Source organism: Brienomyrus brachyistius, chromosome 8 (assembly GCF_023856365.1).
Source record: "Brienomyrus brachyistius isolate T26 chromosome 8, BBRACH_0.4, whole genome shotgun sequence".
Classification (NCBI taxonomy): Eukaryota; Metazoa; Chordata; class Actinopteri; order Osteoglossiformes; family Mormyridae; genus Brienomyrus; species Brienomyrus brachyistius.
In genome coordinates this window covers 18,444,474-18,468,765 of record NC_064540.1, presented here as the reverse complement: position 1 = coordinate 18,468,765, position 24,292 = coordinate 18,444,474, and the positions used below count along the sequence as shown (strand labels likewise).

The following is a 24,292-nucleotide window of genomic DNA, read 5'->3' as shown; positions in this document are numbered from 1 at the left end:
TTCGTCACTTCACTGCTGCCCACAGGTCTGCCAGACTGGAGCAGACTTGCCCGATGATGGTAGGGAGCACCTTGCATCCCACTTCTGACATCGGTGTGATGCTTGGCTGACTAAGGCATCGGGGTAGCGATGGCGGAAAATCAAAGGAGATGGTGTTTCTCAAAGTTGTACAGTTCTTAAAGTACTGCACAGAAAACAACACTACATATAGGCAAGGATGGTATGCAAATGTGGGGAGGTTACACACGGTAGGGTAAGTATACAACACTAGAGCACGTCAGGATTATACATACGACACCAGTTCATGGTTCACGGGACAATTGAGAGCATAAGTAATCACACCAACAAATATGTACAAGGGCTATTTATAGGACATACAAAGGGCTATTTACAGGGCTGGTGAGCATGCCAGGATACTCAATCCATGCCGACGTTACAATATTAATTGGAAGATTTCCAAAATAGTTGTGTTTTGCCAGAGCCAGCTCTGGGGGAGGGGGGAGGGTCTGGTGCCCTAGCCATGTGCATCATCCAATTGCAGGCATGATTATGTTAAATGATGCTATTATGTAATGTTAATATTTTACATTACATCTAGGTTGGGGCGTACTTTGAAATTTTGGGTTTTTGGACAAGATGTCACCGAGGGACCCCCTACCCCCAGTCCACCGAGGGACCCGCTACTGTCCACAGGGTCCTTGGTAGGCTACTTTTTGCCAAGCGTGGGGAGAGTGTTACCCCTTCCCCAGTATATTTTACGGGGTATAAAGTGCTAGACTCCCCTAAATCTACCACTATCTCCATACCCGTCTGATGCCCTTGCGTTTATTTAGTAAACCGAAGGCTTAACAATAAAGAGCGTGGCCTTGCAGTAGAAAGAGTAGAAAAATGAAACTGCGCAGAATTGGATTGGAAATTAAAGTACAGTCAGGTAAACCATTACGTAGCATTAAGGTTAAGTCGATGAAGCCCGGGATCAAGCAATAAACTAGAAGGTTTTTAGTGAGAGGCGCAGGATGAGCGCGGCGCTGCTGAGGATCTGACGCGGGCGAACACGACCCGCGCACTGGGGGAGGTCCTGTCCCTCGATGATCCGCAAGAAAAGCCCTTTAGTTCGCCGTTAAAGATGGCAGAGGAGGTTTACGAGTCTGTGATCTGCGTGAAACCGGAGGTTCACGTCTACCGGATCCCACCCCGAGCAAGTAACCGTGGCTATCGGTTAGTATTCGGCGTGTTTTTGTGGACGGGATCGAAAGTCAGTGGTCGCTGTAAGCAGAGACCAAGTTAAACTTTGTAGTGTGGTCTGTAGATCGATTGAGGAAGGAAAGCTTTTCCCCTTAAGCAACGTCCCTTTAGTAACGTTAAAGTACACGAATACGTTTAATCATTTTAGTTACGCAGAGAAATTGAAAATAAATCAATTTCAGTGTGCTTACAGATTGTGTATCACTTGTTAAATAGTAAGTACTGGTGCTCGACTCGCTTCAAAGTGTAGCTAGCTAAACTGGAGAGTTTTATATTAACAGGAAGGCGATGTAACTTAGAGGCGACTGGCCTTCTGGAGGGAGCGAGTAAGCTTTTTTTAGGGGTAAAAACTCTTCAATCGGTTCCGTGAGAAAAAGAAAAACTTTAGACAACGTGTCGTGCGAACGCTGTCTATTACAGAAGCTCGCTGAACAGTTTCAGTCCTGCTGTTTAAGCCACAGCGCGTTAAAATGAGTCGGTGCATTTTTTATTATTCATACACTGGGATGTTTAGCTGACAGAGGGCACCACAGACGTATTATTTTGCGATTTTGTGCAGAATCGCCGTTCTCCCCCTGTTATTTCTGAGTTCAATAACAACAACAAAAAAACAATAATATTCCTATTCGATAAATAAGTACGGTGTCCGTTTTGGGACATAATTGGTGCTGACGCTCACGTGTCACGTCTTAATTGACGCTCGCTGTCACTTGTTCCGTGTTTAACAATCGCCAGGTAACCCGACACCCGCCGTCCATCCGCTGGATGATCTTTTCCAAACAGGTCCCTTGACACACCAGGGACCCGAACCATTTGGCGCGGCAGCCAGTAAAAGCAAAAATAGTTTTCAACCGATATTTGGCAAGAATTGTTCTTCAATTAAATAACAGTCGCCTCTGTATTACTTTAGTTTGCGGTTGTAGTTCCCCTAAAACACAATGTGGGCTTTTTAGGCATCTAAAGAATTCTTTTTGTAAATAATGACACTTACTTGGTAAATAATATTTTCATTATTTTACTGTACTCGGTCTGGGTGAGTAATTTCATGCGAAGCCTTTCCTGGAACTGGAGATTGCATTATGCTCCCAAAGCGGTGGCAGTAACCACCAAGGTACTTGTTACAGTCTTCCTTCTACAATCTGTCACTGAGCGTTAATGCTGATAGTGATTAAATGGATTTGTGACTAAATGGTGCAGATATTAGTCTTCTCTTGGGCAAGGTACTTAAGCTGAACTTTAACAACAAAATGAGAGGGTGTGTGCTGTGTGGGTGTTTATTTGTTGAATAAGGTACTGTTATCAGATGCATCTGTTAGAACTTATAAAAATTGGCATATGAATGTTGGACAGTACTTCCACGCCAACTCTATTATTGCCTTCTTATTACTAATTAGAACATTCCATCCATGCTTCTAAAGTGTTCTTTATTATTGGTTTTCCACCTTGGTCTTTAATTACTGTTTTGTGCTTTAATTAACGCTTTATTTGGTGCTTGAATACTAGGTGAGTGGTAGTAATAATAATTTAATTGGCAAAATAATGAATCACTTGAATAATGAAAACATAGCCTGAAGGGTTGGACTATTATCTGTCCATCCATCCATCAATCCATCCATCCATGCATCCATCTTTCAGTAATAATGTATCCAAGTATTCTTGTAGTGGTGAAGTCTCTGGAATGTTAGGAGGCATGGTAGAGGTTTCTGTCTGGTTTGCCGGATATTCTGATCTTCAGATCATTTTGGTTGGTCTGAAATATAAAGCATTAGCCTTCTTGAATCATGTTTTGGAATCGAGTGTTCGACCACGGCCTGTGGGCCTTCCTGTGGCGTCAGGCTGTCCCATCGTGTGCAGTTTGTAGAGCCGCTGCTTCTTATTCGTTGGTTTTCGCTGTGCAGGGCGGCAGACTGGAAGCTGGACGAGCCGGCCTGGAGTGGCAGGCTGAGGATCACCTCCAAGGGCAACGTGGCCTTCATCAAACTGGAAGACAAAACGTCTGGTTAGCGCGACGTCTCCGTGCTGTCATCGCTCTGAATACGGCCGTCATCACAAGCGTAGCAAAGGGGTTAAGGAAACTGACCTAATGCTCACTGGTTCCAGATCTAGCAGCGGATTTGATGTTAGATTTAGCTAATGTGGCTTAATATCCACCTTGTTTCCTCTTTTTAAATGGGTAAAAGTGTCAGGTAAACACTTATTTATATGTAAATATTAGGTTGCAGTCACTTGGAACAGACCAAAAAGCAGAACTCTGAGTTGGGATAAGAGCAGAACCTCTGCTCAGAACCATCTTCAGTGTGAATGTCGTGTGTGGGGCCGTGTTACTCGCTTAACGGCTGGGTGCTGCTGTTCTGAGCGCTCTCGCTGTGCTTGTGCCCCCCCCCGACTCCCCAGGAGAGCTCTTTGCCCAAGCCCCCGTTGAGCAATACCCCGGCACCGTGGTGGAAGCAGTGACTGACTCCAGCCGGTATTTCGTCGTGAGAATTGAGGACGGCAATGGTAAGATATAGCATGCATGTTTCCAATGAGATTTTTGACCTGCTGTACCCTATTTATCTGCAGTTCATATCTCCCCTCACACTCGCTTGTTGATAGGGTTAGGGTGCGTGTTCTTGGCCAGTAATCAATAGTGACTTGGTGATAAAGAGCTGCATCGGTGTGGGGTGACAGTTCTACATATGACATTTTCTTTTTTAACTCCAGGTTTGCAAACCTGATATTCTTAAAGTTCTGCACAACAAATCTCACTGTATCGTGATCCTGGATGCAGAAGCTGGGTTATATACTGCTCGGAATCCGAAATGTGGACTTATAGGGCTTTGTTTTGAAAGCACGAGTGTCAAAGAAGAATTAGTAGTTTTTATGTCTTCAGTGAAACACATAGAAAGCGGGTGTGTTGTGTTTCCCTGAAGAATAATTGTGGTTTTGTAACGGATTTGCCATTTTTAAATTTCATGAAGAAAACCTCACAGAGAGAAGAGGGTGTGTGTGTGTTGTTTAAGCTTAATCATTCAGGATATATGCACGGAATTTTATACCATTTGAGGTGCATGGATGACCCAGTTTGTGTCAGACACGTTTACTTCATGGGGGTGTCTTAGGTAATGTACTGTGTTATTACAGGTGGAGAAACTGAGTCACAGTGGTAAGGAGATTTGCTGTTATGGCAGATGGCTGTATTAGGGGTGGGGGCAGTGAGAGAGATGTTTCCAGCTGCTGTTTGTTTGGAAATGCCCTTGTTTCATTGTCCACTGCTCCTGGTGTCTGACCCCTTTGTTTCTCCCCTCATTCGCCACTGGAGGGCGCCATGCGTTCATCGGCCTGGGCTTTGCCGACCGTGGAGACTCTTTCGACTTCAATGTGGCCCTGCAGGATCACTTTAAGTGAGTGGGTCATGGGTGGTCCCAAATTCAAGATCAACCTACTTTTTATGCAGTTTTATTAATTATTTAATAATTATTTTTAGAATTTACCTTCTAGTCTTTTTCTGTTGAACTTCTGAATGTCTGTTTTTCCCATGTTTGCCACTAGAGGGCCAAAGCATCATGTGTATGTGTTCTTCCTAAAAGTGGCAGGGTAATTTCTTTGAGGTTATTTATGTGGTTAAAGTTAAGATCAACGATAAGTTCAGTGTAGCTCTTCCCCGTCCATGTGTCCTGAATGTCCTGCTCTGTTTTGGTCATTCCCCCCTCCCCCCTTTCCCCTTTCCTTCTCCCTCTGTGCTTCAGGTGGGTCCGGCAGGAGAGCGAGCTAGCGAAACAGGAGGCAGACCAGAGTACGGCACCCAGACTGGACTTGGGCTTCAAGGAGGGCCAGACTATTAAAATCAACATTGGGGTAAGCTGGGAATAAGGGCTTGTGGTTGGATGGGGTTGGGGGGAGGGGGTTGTCAGTGTCTATCGATGGGCCGGTCGTGTTGTAATTATTCTCTGATTCTCAGAATATTAAGAAGAAGGATAATCCGCCTGCTGGAGCCTCGAAGGCCCGTCCCGCGGGCGCCGGTCTCCTCCCACCTCCGCCAGGAGCCAAGGGAGGTGCCTTTGTACCTCCTCCAGGGGCCCCCAACCCTGCGTCCTCTGCACAGCCGCCCTCAGGTACCCCTCTGCCCAGCCCATGCTTCAGAAAGTCCAGCAACGCGAGTTAGTCTATTGCGATCGGCTGTGCACGCAGCTTTGATGCGTCTGACTGGAGCGTTTCTGCCTCATTCCGGAGAGGCTTTCTGCTGACTGATCTCCACTCTCTCTCTTTTAGCTGCTCTGCTAGATTTTGGAGAATCGCCTGGCAATGCCAAGCCCTCTGCCGACCTTTGGGGTGATTTCACCACTGCTGCCAGCAGGTCAGTCATGGTAGCTTCACTTCGTACATGTTCCATGTCGGCTTGTACATCCGTTTTACGGTACAGCAGCTTAAGGACGCTTCAGCCGTGTCTCTTGTTTCACTAATCCATCGATGTTGTACCTTGATTGACTTACAGCCCCTCTGTTCCCTCGCTGTGCTCAGCCTTAGAACCAACACTCCCTCTTCAGTTGGGTCTTTAAGCCGTCACTCATTTCCTCTCTTTCAAAGGCGGCCAGGACAGCCGACATTACATAATAGACACCAGAAACGGGCCTAAACACGTCCCATGTTCCCACACTGACCCTGCCGTCTGCTTCTCCTTCATGTCTTCTCCCTCAGCAGCGGCAGCGGCGGCAGCAATGATGCCGTCCAATCAGGATGGGTGCAGTTTTAGCGGAAACGACGACGCCGGCGCACAGTTTGGGATACGGGCGTCTGCTGTGAATTTCCCCTGCAAGGACGACATGGCAGGGACTCGAGCGAGAGACTCTGTCTCTCCGCTGCTGTATTGACCAAGTCAGCGGTGCATTGTTTCTCCTGCAGGACTGAGATGGGCCACAAACGCGGTCACACACACACACACACACACACACACACTCGCACACATACACACACAGAAATGCCTACATTTAGAAGCATGCACACATCCATAAAGACGGAACCACACGGATGTGCCCTCACATACATGCGTGTAAAGACAGAGAAACCTACGCAATGCGTTCCCACACACGTGCACATACACCAAATTACCAGCAATTGTGTAAAGCCTTATATTCATAAAACTTTCCTCTTTTGGGTTTTATTTTCGTTTTCTATGCAATTTAGAAATGAATGTAACAGATCTGTTGTACTTGATTCGGTGATCAGCACTGTGACCTTTTACGTGTGTGTGTGTGTGTCTGTGTGCCCCCCCCCCCCCCCCCCCCGTGATTTGTTTGCGATACCGCATAGTAAATCTTGACTAACACAAGCTGTACAGCAGCCATATATCACACTAAGGTCATCTCCATGGCAGCCCCTCTCTTTCCCTCTGACTTTAAATGCATTCCGTTTCTCTCCTCTGCTTGGATAGAGGTGTCCTTGCATTTCGCCATTTGTTTCTCCTTTAACATTGCTAGTTATTTCTTCTATAACGTTGTTGCTGGTGTCACTCTTTTTCCTGCTACACCTTCTGCCGGCAGTGCCTCCCTGCCTACTCAGGCCTCGCTTGCACTCTTCCAGACCTAAGAGCACAACTGGTCGAGAGGGACGGGCGGCTGGCCTGGGGGGGGACATGACCCTCGCCTTGTTAGTAGTGTCGAATCCCTAGCCTAGCCAAACCTGTCATTAGAGTATGACGAATCTGGTTTTTATTTTGTTCCTAAACTGAGTAGCCCCTGTGATTAAATTTAGATTTGTCATTTATTTTTGACCAGAGTAAATTCAGATGTGACCATACTTTGACTTGTGCTGCTCTCTAGTGTGACTGGACAGGTGACATATACAGATTATATAATATAATTATATAAAATTATATAATCTTTGCACTGGTCTTAGTGTTTGCTCTCTCTCTCTCATTCCTTGTCATTTTTACAGCAGTTTAACTGCAGTGCCTTAATCAGGTGGGGTGTCACTTTTTATGTAAACGACCTGTATAAATACAAACAAACGATTTATTGTAAATAAATGGGATTTTTCTGTCTGACGTGCTGAAGCCTGATTTCTCTTCTCCATCCCTCTGGAGTACATTTTATGCATATGAAGAATGTGCTGTTTTATGTCAGCCTGTTCTTTGCTTAATGGGTCGAAGTACAAGGGTAGCAGTGCATCGGAAACATATTGGCATGAACACACAGAATTTGTTTCTGCGCAGGTGTTTATGTACAGAAGTCACAACTTCAGTCTAAGGCTCTTTTTTTTTCTCCCTGTATGTTTTCACTTTTCAAGAATTGCAGTGTTCGGACGCATCTGCGAAGGCGATGCGTTGTGTTGTGGCCAGGAAGGCAGGACCGCGGAGGGTAACCAACGAAAAACAGGAATATTAATGTAGAAAACGGGAAGAATGAAAAGTTGCTTTGGAAACGGTGAATAAGACGTCCTGTCATGACACAGTGGTAGCTTTTCAGTCCCATGGGATCTGCATGTGTATTTGCAGGCCAGTGGTGTGTAGGATTAAGTCTTCACCACCCATCTAATGACACTTCCTGCTCAAAGACATAATGTACTTGTGCGAGGGGGGATTTTCCACCATTCTGTGGCTTTCAGTTTGTCCAAGACAGCCTGCAGACCATTGCATTATGGGAAATTTGGCAGAGGCTGCTAATCCCCATGAATCAAAGTATATTTGCCTTGAGCCAGGAACTTTGTATGGATGCAGATTTTACTGACTGGTGTCCTGCCTAGTCTCGTACTACACCTTACCCCCCACGTGTGTCCTGTTACTGGCCAATCTTCAGAAGCTTAGCCTAGCAGCACTTGTCCCTGCACTGGCTCCTAATCAGCCGATTGCTTATGATGTCATCTGCCTCACTTATATGTCACTCAGACAAAAGCGTCTGCTGAGAAAATGATCAATGTATCTAAATGTGTGAGGAGAACACAGGGAGCTTTGGCTCGTCCAGACTGTATAATGGGGGTCCGTGTAGTCCAGTGCATGTCCCAGGATCCTTTGGGTCGTCTTGAAAGGTTTATTACTGTTCTCTGTTCAGTGAGTATTGGAAGCCACCATAAATGTGAACTCTGTTTGGCTTACAACCCAAAAATGCACAGTAAATAAAACATTATCACCTTTATATACAAATCATATTTTTCAACGTACAAATAATGCAATGATTCTGACATTTAAAAAATAAGAATGAGAAACTTGTCTGGCCAAACACATTTGGAAGCACCTTTTGATAGAATTACATCCATAAACCTGTTTGAATACATCTCCAGGAACCAGGAGAATCGCCTGTTCTTTATTGAACCGGTCGAGCTCAAACTGCTACTGGTGAAGCTTCATGCACCATGTTCTGTATTTTTTGACTTCACTAGATGGTCAGAAATTACAGCAAATGGTTCATGAAGCTTCACTTGGCCACCACTGCAAACTGCTTGGTCACCATTAGTTCTTCAAGTCAATCCAAAGCGTTTCCAGCAGATTGAGTTCAGGGTTCTGACTAAACCATTGAAGGACATTGACCCTTTTGCCTTTTTGCCACTTTCCCTCCTACACCTTCCTGCCAGAAGAACTACCAAATAATGGCAACCCCTAGACAGAATTTATCCCAATCTAATCAAATTCAGTACAGTTATTCACAAGTGGGCACCTATTAGGTGAGTAAGGAGTACTCTTTTCCAGTTGAAGTATTTTACTGTTTTATTGTTACCGGATTGTAATGGGGTAGTGCGTGTAAATGAAGAAGTAATAAGCCTGATTATAATTTCTTTCACTCTTTGGCGGGGTAATTCAACATACATTCTATGCCTGCTTTAAGTAGCAGCTTAAAGTATGATTTGTGTATTTTAGTCAACGTCAAGTGAGGCAGCACTAATTGAATACAACACAACTGCGTATCTTGGGGGGAGGAAAGACTTGGGCAAAAACATCAAGCGTCTGTGTGAATTGGGGGGGGAGGGGGGGTGTCCCCGTGGTTACTGTGTTTTGTCTCCACGGTACTGCATTGGTTTGTTTGACCGCAGTTTAGAGTCTGTTTTTGTTTACTGGCTCCCACCCAGTTTACCAGGTCACTCCATTTCATCCAGATTCTGTGAGCTAAATCAGTGTTTCCTAAACGGGTCCATGTTTTTGCTCCGGGAGCCGGGAGGGAGCAAAAATGTGGAGTGTCTGGGGGCCACCGAGAACCAGGTTGGGAAACACTGATCTTGATGATGAGAGTGAAGCCAAAGCGAGTAGGCAGTGTGCTGTGTTGGATAGGGTTGTATGTGGGAGGGGGCAATTACCACTCAATGTAAATGTGAGGGCAGCTTGAGTTTTCCTGGGGGACATTTGTGGCTCTAGACTCCTCAAGGTCAATGAGGTAAACATACTATCGGCTTAAAAGATCCTGCTGTACTTGGTAAGAGGGAGGACTGTAGCGTCACATAACTACGCATCACAAACATTATCATGCAGTGCCTGTGTCTGAGAGGCTTGACGTTAGAGAGATCATCTGCTTACAGGCACATGTAAGGGGTTAAAGCTCCTCACCTACAGGTCTAGCCAGGCTGGTGATGCTAATGAGCTGCTCAATAAGAAGATAATAAGACTCAGGGCTCAGCGATAACCCAGTTTCCATGACACATAGTCTGGCCTCTTGGCTGATACTGGAAATACACTGGTATAAGAGCCATACAATAAGTGTGTACAACTACTAAAAGGGTGTCTGTCTGTCTCAGGGTCCATATAGTCATGTCTGTCTTGCTGCCAGACACCTCTGCACCTTGCTATGACCATCAACCAAGGTTAGGGAACATGTGTGTTTTGCTGGCTGTGATAGTGCTTTAAGTGTCTTTTTGAATTGTTTTCACAGGATAAAACAATGACATAATATATAACTGACACTCCAACTATTATTAGCTGTATCTGATGATTCACCTCATGTTGCAAATAATCCACCCTACCAATGTAAAGATACACAGGACATACAAGCCAGACTGGTTATATGGCATATAGGAAGGTGTAGTGGACGACAGTGTGGGGTCTGTGATCTACGGACGCCGTGGTGTCCGGTGGCTCGTTTAATCTCACCACCCCAAGTCTAACTACCAGGCTTTTTACATGCTGATCAGACACACTTTTACGTCCCATGTTACTCGATTGGCAAGTTATTTTTTCGAATCTGTTGCAATTTGGAAGAATTTCGAAAATATTTATCAATTTGCATAATAATGACGTTATAACCTTTGATGAGATCACATTTAGTATAGAGCATCATCCACAATATGTAATGTGACGTGTCTTTGTCTAAGCCAATTTAACACTGTGTTTGTTATGTTAAGAAAAGCATGCATGCTGTGTGGTAAAGGAACACTTTGTTAAGATTGACCGAAATCGACAGGACAAGTATCACCATGAGCTATGCCAATCTCCATCTTTCATCCACTTGTCCTGTATAGGGTCTCTGAGCTTTATCATGGGGGCACCCTGGATAGGATGTTAGTTAGGATGATCATTTTACTAAACTTTTACTAACATTGTACTAAACTCAAAAAACACTTCCATACTAAAGAATGGGTGAAACAGGGATTTCGTTACACCTGCTATGTCCGACTAGGTTGACAGTTTAGGAATTAGGTGTACACTCAGACTTTGTGGAGGTTATAACACTTTTAGCTAGATTATACATCTTCTTCCTCTGTAATAATGGGAGACGCGAGGACCCGATCTAAGATGACTAAAGAAGCGCCTGTTGCCATCTGGGAACCAAAAAGGGATCTGTTTTGCGTGGAGTCGCTGGTGGAGGCCCCTCCCCGGAAAGTGTGTATTATCAAAACTGGACAAATCGCCGTCTGCAGACTGCATGCTTAACGGCGTCCGCACATTTCAAAGCGTTTGCAGCGGCGCCAATTCGGATTACATCCCCTTCCTATTTCCGAAGCGTACTCCTGCGTTAATCGGCGTGCATAGGTAAGACGTGGCTCGGAGCTCAGTTTCTATCACCGTGTCCTTGTAAGTTTCCCTTTCGATTAGAGCCAAGCGAAGTTCGTGTATTGGTGCTCAAGCTGCGTGCTTTGCCTTAGAAAGGAAGCGGCAGCATGTGGGAGAAGATGTGGAGATGTGAAAGCATGCAGACACGTTAGGCCTTCGCCTTCCGCACCCTTTGAGACGATCGCGTTATGGATGTGAGGATTCGGCAACATCTGGCAGGAGATCGAGTGCATGGCCGCTGCGGTCCGGTCGCTGGATAGGGGCGGGGGTGGATGGGGATTAACCGGAAATCAGTGCAGCACTGGCTAAAACTGCCTGATTTTCAGTCATCGACAGACCATATTAAATAGACAGTAGCGGAAATAGTTAGTGGGGAGAGCTGCAGTTTTCTTTTAATCTTCAGGACGAACGCGATTACTCCTACATTCACATTATATTGACGTTTGATCGCTCAGATTATCTCACAACATACGTCAACAAAGCATTTTAATTTATTAATAAAATGCCATAACGGAGAATTTTAAAATAATAATAATCAAGATGATGATCGAGCAAATAACTTTGCTATCCTTACTAGTAGATGTATAAAAAAATAAAAGCCACGTACTGAAGTTTGCTATTGCGGTGACTGCTAATACTGCAAAAGAAGTTATAATATTATAAATCAGTGCGAAATTAAAGTTTATCAACATCCTGTGAGAGACGTTTTTCAGTACTTGTGAAGAGGGGGTTGCCAGTACATTGGCTTCTGATTCGTGCTACATGGTGTGAAAGTTAGTGCATGATTAAAAATAAGTGATTTTTGGAAGTGTGTATGCTAATTTATTGTATCTTATGCACCATTGTGTTGCTTTGGCTTGATATTCTCTTACAGTACAGTATTTTATTCTCCTTTGTTATATTATGAGAAGCTCACAACACAAGAATTTCATTGTATTTCCCAGACACACATGACAGCAAAACTTGAAACTTGAACTTGAAACCTGAAAGTTTGTTTAGGGGGATTTCAGTACCACTCATCTGCCCTCTCCTTGAATTTGAGCTAGAAAACTTTCAAATGACAAATCTATGTCCTTCACTTCCGTAATGCATCGCTCCTGTACCCAGAATATTATGAAGATTGTGGTCCTTCCGAGCTAAAGACTGTAGTTGTTATCAGTGGGAATCCGAGTCCAAATGTTGCACTGTTTTCTTGTTCAGACACACCCAGCACAAGTAGCAGTATACAAAGAAATAATTAACAGACAATAGACGTCGGATGTGTGGTAGTGCAGTGAAAACAATGTTTAGACAATGCAATTCACAGGAAGGGCAAATTTGATTAATAGTTCAGTCACCCAGATAATTTAATAGTCACTGTTTTGATGTTGCAAAATGTCCTTTCATGCTCTGTGGTGAGGAACTGGAATGGTTTGGGTACAGTGATAAACTTTGTGCTTTGTTGTTGTAGCAGTCAATGTATATCGGCGACCTGTATCACGAAGTGAAATTTGCTGATTAGCTAGGTACCCTGCTTTAAATGGACTTTATCTCTGTTCACTTACATTTATCCATCCATCCATCCATTTTCCAAACCGCTTATCCTATTGGGTCGCGGGGGGTCCGGAGCCTATCCCGGAATCAATGGGCACGAGGCAGGGAACAACCCAGGATGGGGGGCCAGCCCATCGCAGGGCACACTCACACACACACCATTCACTCACACATGCACACCTACGGGCAATTCAGCAACTCCAATTAGCCTCAGCATGTTTTTGGACTGTGGGGGGAAACCGGAGTACCCGGAGGAAACCCCACGACGACACGGGGAGAACATGCAAACTCCGCACACATGTGACCCAGGCGGAGACTCGAACCCGGGTCCCAGAGGTGTGAGGCGACAGTGCTAACCACTGCACCACCATGCCGCCCCTCACTTACATTTAGCCTCCCTCAAATCCAACAAGTTTTCCTGCAAACGCAAAAATCCAGCACTGTGATAGTGGATGGCATTTGGAGGCCTACGATGTTTTGGGTTAACTTCATAACCCAGTGTGTGACCTTTCTGTCCTGAGATATGGGCCCGTGACACCGGCCTGTAGCACCACTGGTGGGGGCATTTTCAGTGGTGCTCCTGAGAAAAGTGGCTTGGCCTTATTCCTCACACACCTCCTTAGGTGTTCCGGGAAGTGAGGATGCTGGTGGTCATTTGTGAGGATTGATCCCGTTTTCTCCATCTTCTCTGAGATCTGGAGGCTGAAGAACCCAAAGATGCTGACGGTTTTCACTGGAGAGCCATGGTTTGGTATCGGACTCTGCTGTCCCCTCCTATACAGCGATTCATAATTACTGGTAATGAGACCAATTACCGTAGTATTATCTGAAAACCTGATGATGCACTTACTTCTGAATTTTCCACAAAATCATTGATGCACGTGGAATCCATTCTTGGGGTCGTGCAGCAGCCACGCGGGGGTCACAGTGTGGAGAGTCAGAGGGGCTGGAGTCTCATTCCTAATCTCCATGACCAGGCCTCTGCCTGTCAGGAAGTCCAGGACCCAGTTGCAGTTGGATTCTCTGATGCTCAAGCTCCTGAATTCGCCCAACAGCATCCCTGGCACCGTGGTGTTAGAGGATGAGCTGAAGTCAATTAATAATGTCCGAGCATAGGTGTCCCTCTTGTCTAGGTCTTCAGTGTTGGTGTGAATGCCCAAAAGGACACCATCTGCTGGGAGAGGGATAGCTCCATAAATGTTAAGGCCTTCAGACTGTCTGGGGCAATGCTGTTGATATTGTTGCTCCATGGCCAGTCTCTCCATGACTGAAGTTTGTGCCACGGCTTGGTAGTCATTCAGACTCAGCACTTTGGATGATTTCAGCAGAAGCACAACTGATGACCACTTGATGCACAGCAGGACAGTGAGCAGGAGATGTTAAAGATGTCTGTGAAAATGGGGCAGAACCCAGGAAGGGGTGGCATCGTGGCCGGGGGACCTTCTGGGTTGTATGCATCCATATTTTGGGCCTAAATTATTCAGCTCATCAAGGAGCTCTGAAGTTTTAACCTGATACCTCTGCTCTGCTGATGGGATATGATCCCAAAACATTCCACGTTTCTCTGTCTATTACCTTAGTTAAAACCAGACTTTCATTTTTCTTGAATATCGGAGCATTATAAGTTATGTTGGGGAATCCTTAATTGTTAAAATTTAGCAAACATTAGTTGAACATCCGGACACTTAGGTTTTGAGAGCTGTGCTCTGTGACTTTGGATTTTGTTGAGTTTGCCCTGCCTCTTAACATTAAAGAATTAATAACTGGCTCATATTAACTCTGGGCAGTGGGGCTAATTGTATTTGTAATTGGATCTGGCTCTGGGTAAATATTATGGGAATTACAGTGGTCTGCTGGGAATGAGTCTGCTTTTACCAAACGTTTCCTGGAACTTTTTCTGGAAGTGGGGGTTCTCACTGCCATAAGCACGTGTTCCGTGCTGTAAGTCAGGTGGGCGGGCATGTCTAGAGGAAGCCCGGGACAGTTTCACTGCCCAGAACCTTCTACTGGTGCCTGTTCCTGTGACCGCCTTGGACTCGGCTGATACCCTGTTGTTTTAATCCAGCTAACATTAAAGCAGTTAAGGTTCCCTTTCAGACATACATAGGTTTGCCTAGATAACTTTTTTTTTTTTTAAACTAAAACCGCTGCTGAGCTTGTGAGATTCCATTCTTGAATTTAGGTTTAAGATGAGTCCATACCATACAGGACCGGCCTCCCATCCAGGGAGTCCAAAATTGTGTTTTCTGAGACTCCAAGCTCCTCACAATGCTTTGTCGTTATCAAAATCCCAGATTAATCACAGCATCAGTCAAATGTTTGGACATGCAAGCAGCCTATGAAGGAGAATGACAGAATGTTGCATCACATGACCGGGCCACCTGACCTAAACACAGTAGAGATGGTTTTGGAGAAGTTTGACCAGAGAGTGAAAGAAAAGTGGCCAATGAGTGGCCTCCTTCGAGACAGCTGGAAGAGCATCCCAGGAGGCCACCTCATGGAACTGGTGTAGAGGAGACAGGAGGGTCAGACAGTCCCTGGGGCAACTGGGGTTAAGAGCCTTGCTCAAGGGCCCATTGGTGGGATCACTCTACCAACCCAATGATTAGAACTGGCAACCATCTGAGTCCCAACCCAGATCTGCTCCCCCTCCCCCAACATTTTGTTTAATATTTCTTTGGTCACTGCATAACTACATATGTATTATTTTATAGTGTTGATGTCTATAATTATTGTAATATTTATAGAATAGTGCAAATAAGCCTTTCTATGCATAGGCGTGTCCAAACTTTTGACAGGTATCTTGTGTAATAATAATTTGGGGGCATGATTGTCAGTCAGGTGACTGGGGTTTGTGTTTTAATTCCACCTGCTCTTTGTTCCCATGTTTTATGTAAATTGGAATGTTTTTTGTTTTGCTCTTAGTAACCTGGAGCACAAGCTAGATGTTGTCCCCAGACCTACCTGTGCAGTTTTACTTCTGTACCCAACAAACGCCCACAAGTTATTGTTCCATACGTTGCAACAGGTCCTTTGTTTTGACTCCTGTGTAGAGTGGGTGCTGTCTTGACCCCTTACCTGCTCGGACCTTGTTATTCCAGAACTGGAAAAGCTTTAATAAACTCCTCCTTCCTGATTCTTGTGTCACATGGTTCTCTTTGATGTCGAAACCAAGGTGCTTCTCATTGAGAGACGCAAATCTCCATTCTCCATAGTATCGGCTATGTTGCTGTACCTCCTACATCATAGTTAGAGCTCATTTTATTGATGTGGGCTTCCAGGCTGTCATGAACAGTTCAAGCAGTGTTTGGTTCCCCTTTGTCTGTGACCATGCTTGTTCCGAACCTGGCATGAATTTAGGAAGTTAAATTAACTCGTCTGTTATTCTCGGCCACCACCCCTACACATAAAGTTGTTAATTCCAGCTAAATACAATTGTTCACTTTTTAAATTATTTCTATCTAGTTATAATTAATTGAAATGCAAAAAAAGCAATTCAGTAACTGCACCACTTCAATACAACGCATTACATAGGAAACCCTTTTTAAAATATTTTTGAAGGCAAAATTGTCATCTTCAGCTATATGGTGCATTTCTTAGTATCTAGTATTATTGTGGTTTGTAAAGACGCCGTGAGCCATTGAAAGTGGGGATCGGGAAAGTGCCTGTTAGTGACAGGCTGAACCTTGAACTCTTCCGTTGTTAATCACCATAGTAACACGGACACATAAGTGTTTTTGTGGACGTACAAACGGACAGAATGAAGTCAGTCTTATCCTCATGTAGTACAGGAGCCGCAATTGGTTCTTCACCACATGCTCTTAGCCTTATCTAAATATTAACAGATTATGCACACGTTCATTCAAACTAACCAAATGATAACCGGCTTATGTCCATACTGAAGTGTAACCCTATGACATGTCGACGTGTTGGTGCTGTAACGCTTATAAAGAACTCTGTACTAAAACATCAATGGTACATTTTTGGATTTTCCTCCACCAAATTAAACAAGTTGCAAGCCTGCAACGAAAGAGAAGGCAAAGAAAGCTAAAGCAGGAGCGAGTGGAGGAAAGGAAGGGAGGGTGTATCTAAATCTGCTAATCCCCCCACACCCCCGTCCTCAATCTCTGCCCCCTTCATTCAGTCCGGGAGGAGGACACGGCGTCGGATGCCCAGTCAGCCACCGGAGGCCATGATAAATGGACAGAAATTAAGTTATTTTTGAAAAAAAAAAAAAAAAGATTAATTATTAAACCATGCAATTCGGATTATTCCCGAATAACGGAAGATTCTCGCAACTGTAATTTGTGTTTGTACATTTCTGTTTGTCTCCTTGCTTTATCCTGTATAGGAAAGGTAGGTCTTACTAGATAGGGAAAGTGAAACCGTAAGGGTAAGTTAGGTGGGTAAATCAGGTTTCTTTCTGGATCTGGGAGTATCTTTCGGCATCGGGGTCCCCAATGAGCGACTCGGAGAAAAGCAGCCGCGACTCAAAGCTGGAGGCGGTGATACAGGTGACGGATCTAACCCTGGCATCACTAATCCTCACTATCGTTTCATTCTTTTATTTTTATTCACGGATCGTTATCCGCAGACGCATCCTGCCATTAAACACGTTTGCGTGATTATTCGCGAAATCGCCGGAGTTTAATTGAAATAACTGCATCGCTGTCGCTTATGATATTAATAACAGTCCTTTTTAAATTTGCTATTGAAACTTTTTTCGTGCGTATATGAGCCGGGCTTGTGCGCTTGCTCTCCGCCGTCCTTTCAGCCCCCAGCGTGTGCTGGCCGTCCCTCCGGCGCTCGGGTACAAATCACAGCCATGCTCTGTTATAAATACACAGCTCTGTAGCTGATGGGGGCCACTGCTGTGTCGCCACCTGTCCTGCTTAGCTGGGAAACGCACAGCACTGGAGTCTCAGTGTATGGCTGTAGTCATTGTGGGCGTGCGTATGTGTCTGCTATGAAACCTCTGCTATTTTTTACAGCATTCCCTTGCATTTCTCCCTGCCTGGCCTTCCCCTCTTTGCCTCTCAGAAGCTGGAGCAGAGCGTGCTGTCTGAAGAGAAACGTCTGACAGTCAGAGGCCCCGTGCAAGACGCTCCAGCCACCAGCCTGCCAGCGCGAATCAGGGAGATCGTCACTAAGAATCTTGGCGACGGCAGTGAGTGGCTGGCCAATGCCGCGTCTCATTATTAGTCTGCTGGTCTGTTGCCTTTCACCTGAGTTTCCCAGTCCCACCTGTGCACCGTGAAGTCTAGTTAACATGCCTGCGGGACAGTTGCACCTTTCACGGCCATGCACACATATCCTCTCTTCCCTGCAGCCGGAGGCGCGATGTCCTCCCTCCTGTCTCTCCAGGAGGAGAACCGGGTTCTGCAGGGCGAGCTGGGCAGGCTGGAAGACCTGCTGGCCCACAGCAGAGCGGATCGTGATGAGCTGGCTATCAAGTATAGCGCCATTAGCGAGAGGGTGAGAGCTAACAGAACCCGTCGCCCATAAATCTGTTTTCATCACGATTAACCTCTCAGCCTATACTTACTGACAAATTACAAATTAGCTGATACTGTAGAACACCTTTTTTTTCAGAAACATTACATGTCCTGCAAGACGATTTATTTAGATGCTAAAATTAAAGGAGGAGTCGAAGGCGATTCTCTAAAATAAGGTTGAGTTTCGGTTACAGTTAATGAATTTCTCAGATTTTCCTCACTTTATTCCCGTCCTTCCCTCTATTCGGGAGAGAGCTTGGCTGGTCTCCTTGGCAACGGGGACGGGGATAAGAAGTGGCAGGTTGCTATGGTGGTTGTCACCCCTAGCAATTGTAAACAAGGCCTTGAATGGGAATCTGAGGTGGGGGGAGCTCTCTTTTGTGGAATGAGAGGGGCTAGGAAGAAAGGAGTGGGGCCTTGTGGGGTTTTTAGGGAGCATGCTGAAAATAATCATGGAAGCCAGATTGGTGGTGCATCCCGGTGGGGTAGTAATGCTCCCCAAAGGCCATGTTAACTGCGATATAGAATAAAGTTATCAGCTCCAGTTTATTACCAGGTGTTTAGTAACTGTGGTTGGGAATAACGACATGGAGAGGATAGCCTCTCTGTGTTTATCAGTGGAGGGAGGAGGTTACCATGGAGACCACTTTCCTCCCTGCTTACGCATGTTGCTCTCATTCAAACACTTTCAGTAAAACACAGCATGCTTGTAAGCTCTGCATCGTAACGAAGATGCTTCTAAATGAGGGAGCTGATTTGGCAGCATGCTGCGGGTAGATCCGCTAGGACAGGCACGCATGCCTGCAGTAACGCCGTGACGTCTGCGCAGCTGGAGCAGGCTCTGCGCCTGGAGACGGGCGAGAGGGAGCACGACAGCCCAGACTCGCGCACCCTGGCACAGCAGAACGTGGACCTGCGCAGACGCCTGGACGAGGAGCAGGCGGCGTACAGGCGCAAGCTCACCGCCTACCAGGAGGGGCAGCAGAGGCAAGCGCAGCTGGTGCAGAAACTGCAGGCCAAGGTGGGTCCTGGAAGAGAGGTGGATCAGCTCAAAGAGCAGAGCATCAGAAGAGAGACTTTCCATGCTTTCCATTTCCCTTCATGTGATGAAATTGTTTTTTTTTTTGTGTAGTCACAATAACAGGAAGGTGATTTTAGCGGATTAGTTCCTGGCGTGAGCTCTTTGGCTGAGGAGTGTGGTGACCTGTGGGCTGATATTCTCCTCCCCCCCCAACAGGTGCTGCAGTATAAGAAGCGGTGCGGGGAGCTGGAACAGAACCTGGCAGAGAAGGCAGCAGAACTGGACCAGCGGCAGCTGAGTGTGAGCCTCGTGGAGAGGTCGCGCGTAGCACTTCCGCTAAGTAGCGGGAGCTCGGTTTGCGTGATGGGTAATATACACAGGGGTGCACATAACTGGCAAGTGCACATGCACCTTTAAGTGCGATACGTGTGGCGATCGATTGTTATGATGGAGCAAATGTGTACATATTTCATGTGCATTTGCACTAAATTGCGCTAAATTCATATGCATTTTAACCTTTATATGCTAATTCGTACTTCATTTGCGGTATAAAGGTCAAAGTGCATGGTAATCTCTTGTCATGGCAGTGCAAATGTATGTAAAATACGTAGGCATCTGCGCTGTTAAAATAGTTGATTGCCGCACCTATCACTTTTAAAGGTGAATGGTTTGGCTCACGCCAGTGACATTTACATTGATAATCGTCAGTAAAATAATTAGGAGACGTGATAGTGTGCATGCTCTGTCCATAAGCAGTCTGTGCTTTACCCCAGTTCTCTGTAGCGGGGCTCGTTTGCACTGCATACAACACTGTGTGCCAGGGGTGCTGACTGATAGATGGGGGTCTTTCCAGGGCACGTGCGATTTGTCTGGCAGCGGCCCCCGGCGGGAAACGGAAGAGCCCAGCAGTGACCTGGAGAACGCTCTGATCCGATTGGAGGAGGAGCAGCAGAGGTCAGCCTGGCTGCAGGTCACTCGGTGCCTCACCATGGAGGTCTGACTGCGATGCAATTTCATCTTCGTCCTCCTTCACCCCCCACTGCCTGCGCAGGAGCAGCAGCCTGTCTGCCGTCAACGCCATGCTGCGAGAGCAGCTGGAGCAGGCAGGGCTGGCCAATCAGTCGCTCAGCGAGGACATTCGCAGGCTCACTGCTGATTGGACCAAAGCCAGGGAGGAACTGGAGCAGAGGGAGTCTGATTGGAGGAAAGAGGAAGAGGTCGGGCTCTATTAACATTCTGATTGCTGCATATAAGTTGCCACTTGTTGTTGCAGAATTGCTGTTGAATTATACTTAAATTCACCAATAGGAGGAAATAATGATAGAGTATGAGTCATGTGATCACTTTGCCATGTTCATTTGTACCCAAACGTTCTGCCCAGTCCTTCCACAGCTATTTCAGCAATGAACACAGTCGACTGCTGATCCTGTGGCGACAGGTGGTGGGGTTCAGGAGACACGTCTGTGAGCTAAAGAGCGCCACTGAGAGGTGAGTTGGGGGAGCTTCGAGCTGTAGCATAGTCGCTATGGGGTGGTGTATCAGAACCCTAATGAGGAAGAATACTGAAATACTAACAGACACAGATACGATCCAAGTGTAGCTGATAAGAGATTTGGCCCCACCTACTGACTTTTAGTGACAGCATGACTGGAGAATCCCCTCCCACTGCATTCATCTCAGTCTCTTTCTCCTTCCATGGCTCAGGGACCTATCTGAGATGCGCAATGAGCTATCACGGGCGTCCCACGCAGTGCAGTCATCCTGCACGTGCGTGGCCGCAAGTCTGCGCAGCCGGGATGCGAGCTCTGCCCTGGTGCTGGAACGGGAGTCTGCGCAGCGCACGCAGCTGGAGCAGCAACTGCGAGACCGAGTGGCAGAGATGATGGCCCTGCAGACAAAATATGACACCGAGAGGGCGGAGCTTAACAGCAGGTCAGGGCTGGTGCGGCGTCCGCAAAAGTTCTGGAAAGATTATGGGTTCGAAGTGGAAGGTTTGCCAGCTTCACCTGCGTCTTTGGCAGTAGCTCCTCACTGCTTCGTGTCCGCAGGCTGACGGAGGCTGTGAAGGAGGCGGAGAGGCTGCAGGCACAGGCGGAGGAGCGGGAGAGAACCATGGCCTCCCTCAGCCAGAAGCTGGAGGTGAGAAGTGTGGGGAAGCAGGGGGGGTAACAGGGGAGTAAAGATCCACAACCCTCTTTGTTTCGATATCAAGTAACCAGTACATGTTTGTATTCAAACTAGCCATCAGTGGATGACAGGCATGGCAAGGTGGCACCATAAAATGATGTCAGATAACATATGAAGAGCTGAGCTGGAGCTAAGAACAACTAGCAGTGTAGGGCTGGTTGCTCCTGGATTTAAAGAAGCTTCTAAAATGTTCTTCTAGATCAGTGTACAGTGATTTGTTTCTTATTAAGTGGTACAGCAGTTCCCATGCCTGGTCTATGATAGGGGGGTGTGGTGATGCAGTGGTTGGGGCTGTTTCACCACAGCCCCAGAATTGGCTTTGTGTGTGTGTGTGTGTGGGGGGGGGGCTTGCATTGCATTTTCTCCCACATTTTTCACCAAGTACTCCAGTTTCATCCCACGGTCCATCGACATGTGTTGAGGCTAATTGCAATCTTTAAACTGTACAGAGCATCTTATTGTGTGTGTGTGCGTGTTTGCCCTGTGATGGACTAGCATCCTGTCCGGGGTGTACCCCTACCTTGCCCTCGACCCTGCTCTCAAAAAGGGTTTGGAAGATAAATGAATTGCTTGTGCTGATAATTAGTTTATTAGTTACCATTGAGATGGACAGTTACCAGCATTGTCGCCCCCTGCAGGAGCGGAGGGGAGATGACGAGTCGGAGCTGCACTCCCTGAGAGCGCACACAGACACCCTGCTGCAGACGCTAAGGGACATCGCTCAGGTGACAGGGGCCCCAAACCCCGAAAGCGCAGCCGTCAGACGTCCCACTATCGCAGCCTGTATCTCTCAAGCTGCTTTAATGTTCTGTTCACAACGATCCACCTTCTCCCGGTTCCTATTTATATGTTACAATACGGACATTTCATGCTCCGATCCCACCTCACAGAGTGTAACCTGCTGGAGACTTTGGTCCAAGTGTATTCTCAGTTAATTAGGGCTGAATGTGCTATTTAATAAATTATTGATCGAGATCATGTGACAGGATGACAGGAAATCGAAACAAATAATATGTATAACAACAACAAAAACACTTGGTTGTTGGTTGACTGGTTGATTGATTGATTGGTCGCTTGATTGATGGACTGATTGATTGATAAGGCTGCCATGTGAGCAGCCTGTTGAGAGCTCTGGTCGGTACGGAGCCGCTGGGAGAGACAGACGTCTCCCGGCTAATCCCTGTCCTGCCGCCTGCCTGCCATCTTGTCTGCAGGTTTTGCTGTCAGACGGCGACACTGCTCCCTCGTCCGATGCTGAGGGAGAGCAGGATGGCTTAGGGGCCTCACTGAAGCTCCTTCTGCGGGGCCCCTCCCCGCACCGGCCCTCCTCTCCTCGTCGCTCCTTCTCCCTGCTCCCCCTGGCAGACTCCAGTCTGTCCGCCCTTCGCTCCCTGGTGAGCAGTAAGCAGCTGCAGTTGCAGGTGGGTACATGCGACAGGCCTGCCCTCCCCTGTTTTCCCTGCTTGGCCTCCCTTTGGCCCAGGGGCCCCGTAGATCTGAGTTACCCCCTTCTCGGCCCTCCTGGGTGGGCCCCCTCACACGATGTGCTCAAATACTGCCTGCCTGCCTTTCCTGAAGGAGACACGTGGGCGCCTGCTGTCTGCGCAGTCCTCAGCCCAACAGCTGCGCAGGCAGCTGACGGAGGCAGAGGCGGGCCGCCAAGAGGTGGAGCTGCGTTGTCAGGAAGTGCGGGGGGAGAGGGACGAAGCCCAAAGAGAGAGGGATGCGACACTGAGGGACCGGGAGCGCCTGAGGCAGGACAGGGACACGCTGGCCAGGTGAGCGGGGGGCTCAGCGAGGGGGTGGGGGGTACCAAGGGGGCTTGGTGTGGGCCAGCGACGGGGCTTAGTGGGGCCCAAGGGACAGGGAGACGCTGGCCAGGTGAGCGGGGGCTCAGCGAGGGGGTGGGGGGGGTACCAAGGGGGCTTGGTGTGGGCCAGCGACGGGGCTTAGTGGGGCCCAAGGGACAGGGAGACGCTGGCCAGGTGAGCAGGGGCTCAGCGAGGGGGTGGGGGGTACCAAGGGGGCTTGGTGTGGGCCAGCGACGGGGCTTAGTGGGGCCCAAGGGACAGGGAGACGCTGGCCAGGTGAGCGGGGGCTCAGCGAGGGGGTGGGGGGGTACCAAGGGGGCTTGGTGTGGGCCAGCGACAGGGCTTAGTGGGGCCCAAGGGACGGGGAGACGCATGCCCCACGAAGGTGAGGTGAGCTGGGGCCAGTGAGGGAGCAAGGTGGGGCCTGAGGCACAGGGATTGGCTCTAGGAGTGGTGATGGATGGATGGATGGATGGATGGATGGATGGATGGATGGATGGATGGAAAATTCTTGGTTAGACCTCTAAATTTAATTTTTAAACTTCTTCTGAATTTATAAGAGATGGAGCGAATGCTTCAGAGCTGAAAAAAGACTCAGGTGCCTCTGAAATACTTCTTTGCCGCATAGTAGGGCTGGGTGATATTTCAAGTTTTTAAGATACATTAATATTTCTTCATATAAGATATAGGATAACAGAATATCGTTTATATCGATATAGTTTGTGATGCTTTAAAATCATACTCATAGAGCTCCTGTCTAACAAGCTGTCCTACCATGTTTTGAGAGATATGTCTATTGATGCTATTGTTATTTTCATAGGCTGAAACTGAAAGCGATTGTTCCAAAAAAAATAATAAAGAAGTAACTAATAAAAAAAACACAATCTAATGTAATGTAAACAGGCATTGTGAGAGTCAAAAATAGGCATACAATATCGGATTATACTACCAGTGTTAAAATTCCAGGTAGCACATCTCGATAGAGCAAAATTCTTTAACAGAGCATCCTACCTTCATAAAATACTTTTGTAGCCAATTTGGACAAACTGAA

At 46.9% G+C, this 24,292-nt stretch overlaps 2 protein-coding genes across 4 annotated transcripts in view; both read left to right on the top strand.

Annotated features, from left to right (window-relative positions):
• Positions 1 to 1,038: 1,038 nt before the first annotated feature.
• Positions 1,039 to 7,267, top strand: necap2 (NECAP endocytosis associated 2). The gene is made up of 8 exons (XM_049023365.1): positions 1,039 to 1,218; positions 3,144 to 3,244; positions 3,640 to 3,744; positions 4,547 to 4,628; positions 4,974 to 5,082; positions 5,186 to 5,339; positions 5,497 to 5,581; positions 5,923 to 7,267. Exons 1-8 carry the CDS (start codon positions 1,127 to 1,129, stop codon positions 5,975 to 5,977), a joined length of 783 nt encoding a protein of 260 aa, XP_048879322.1. The 5' UTR covers positions 1,039 to 1,126; the 3' UTR covers positions 5,978 to 7,267.
• A 3,771-nt stretch (positions 7,268 to 11,038) lies between these two features.
• crocc2 (ciliary rootlet coiled-coil, rootletin family member 2) overlaps positions 11,039 to 24,292 on the top strand; it is a 32,071-nt gene continuing 18,817 nt past the window's right edge. The window contains exons 1-13 of one of the 3 annotated variants that reach the window (XM_049023035.1): positions 11,039 to 11,173; positions 17,768 to 17,894; positions 18,057 to 18,202; positions 19,052 to 19,243; positions 19,460 to 19,543; positions 20,097 to 20,197; positions 20,295 to 20,460; positions 20,625 to 20,731; positions 20,948 to 21,175; positions 21,292 to 21,382; positions 22,069 to 22,155; positions 22,645 to 22,851; positions 23,009 to 23,208. In XM_049023035.1, coding sequence (XP_048878992.1) covers positions 18,068 to 18,202; positions 19,052 to 19,243; positions 19,460 to 19,543; positions 20,097 to 20,197; positions 20,295 to 20,460; positions 20,625 to 20,731; positions 20,948 to 21,175; positions 21,292 to 21,382; positions 22,069 to 22,155; positions 22,645 to 22,851; positions 23,009 to 23,208 — 1,598 coding nt within the window. In that variant the 5' untranslated portion in view covers positions 11,039 to 11,173; positions 17,768 to 17,894; positions 18,057 to 18,067. Of the gene's footprint in view, positions 11,174 to 16,490; positions 17,242 to 17,767; positions 17,895 to 18,056; positions 18,203 to 19,051; positions 19,244 to 19,459; positions 19,544 to 20,096; positions 20,198 to 20,294; positions 20,461 to 20,624; positions 20,732 to 20,947; positions 21,176 to 21,291; positions 21,383 to 22,068; positions 22,156 to 22,644; positions 22,852 to 23,008; positions 23,209 to 24,292 lie in introns of those variants that run through there. The other 2 variants (XM_049023034.1, XM_049023033.1) reach the window with 2 other exon arrangements.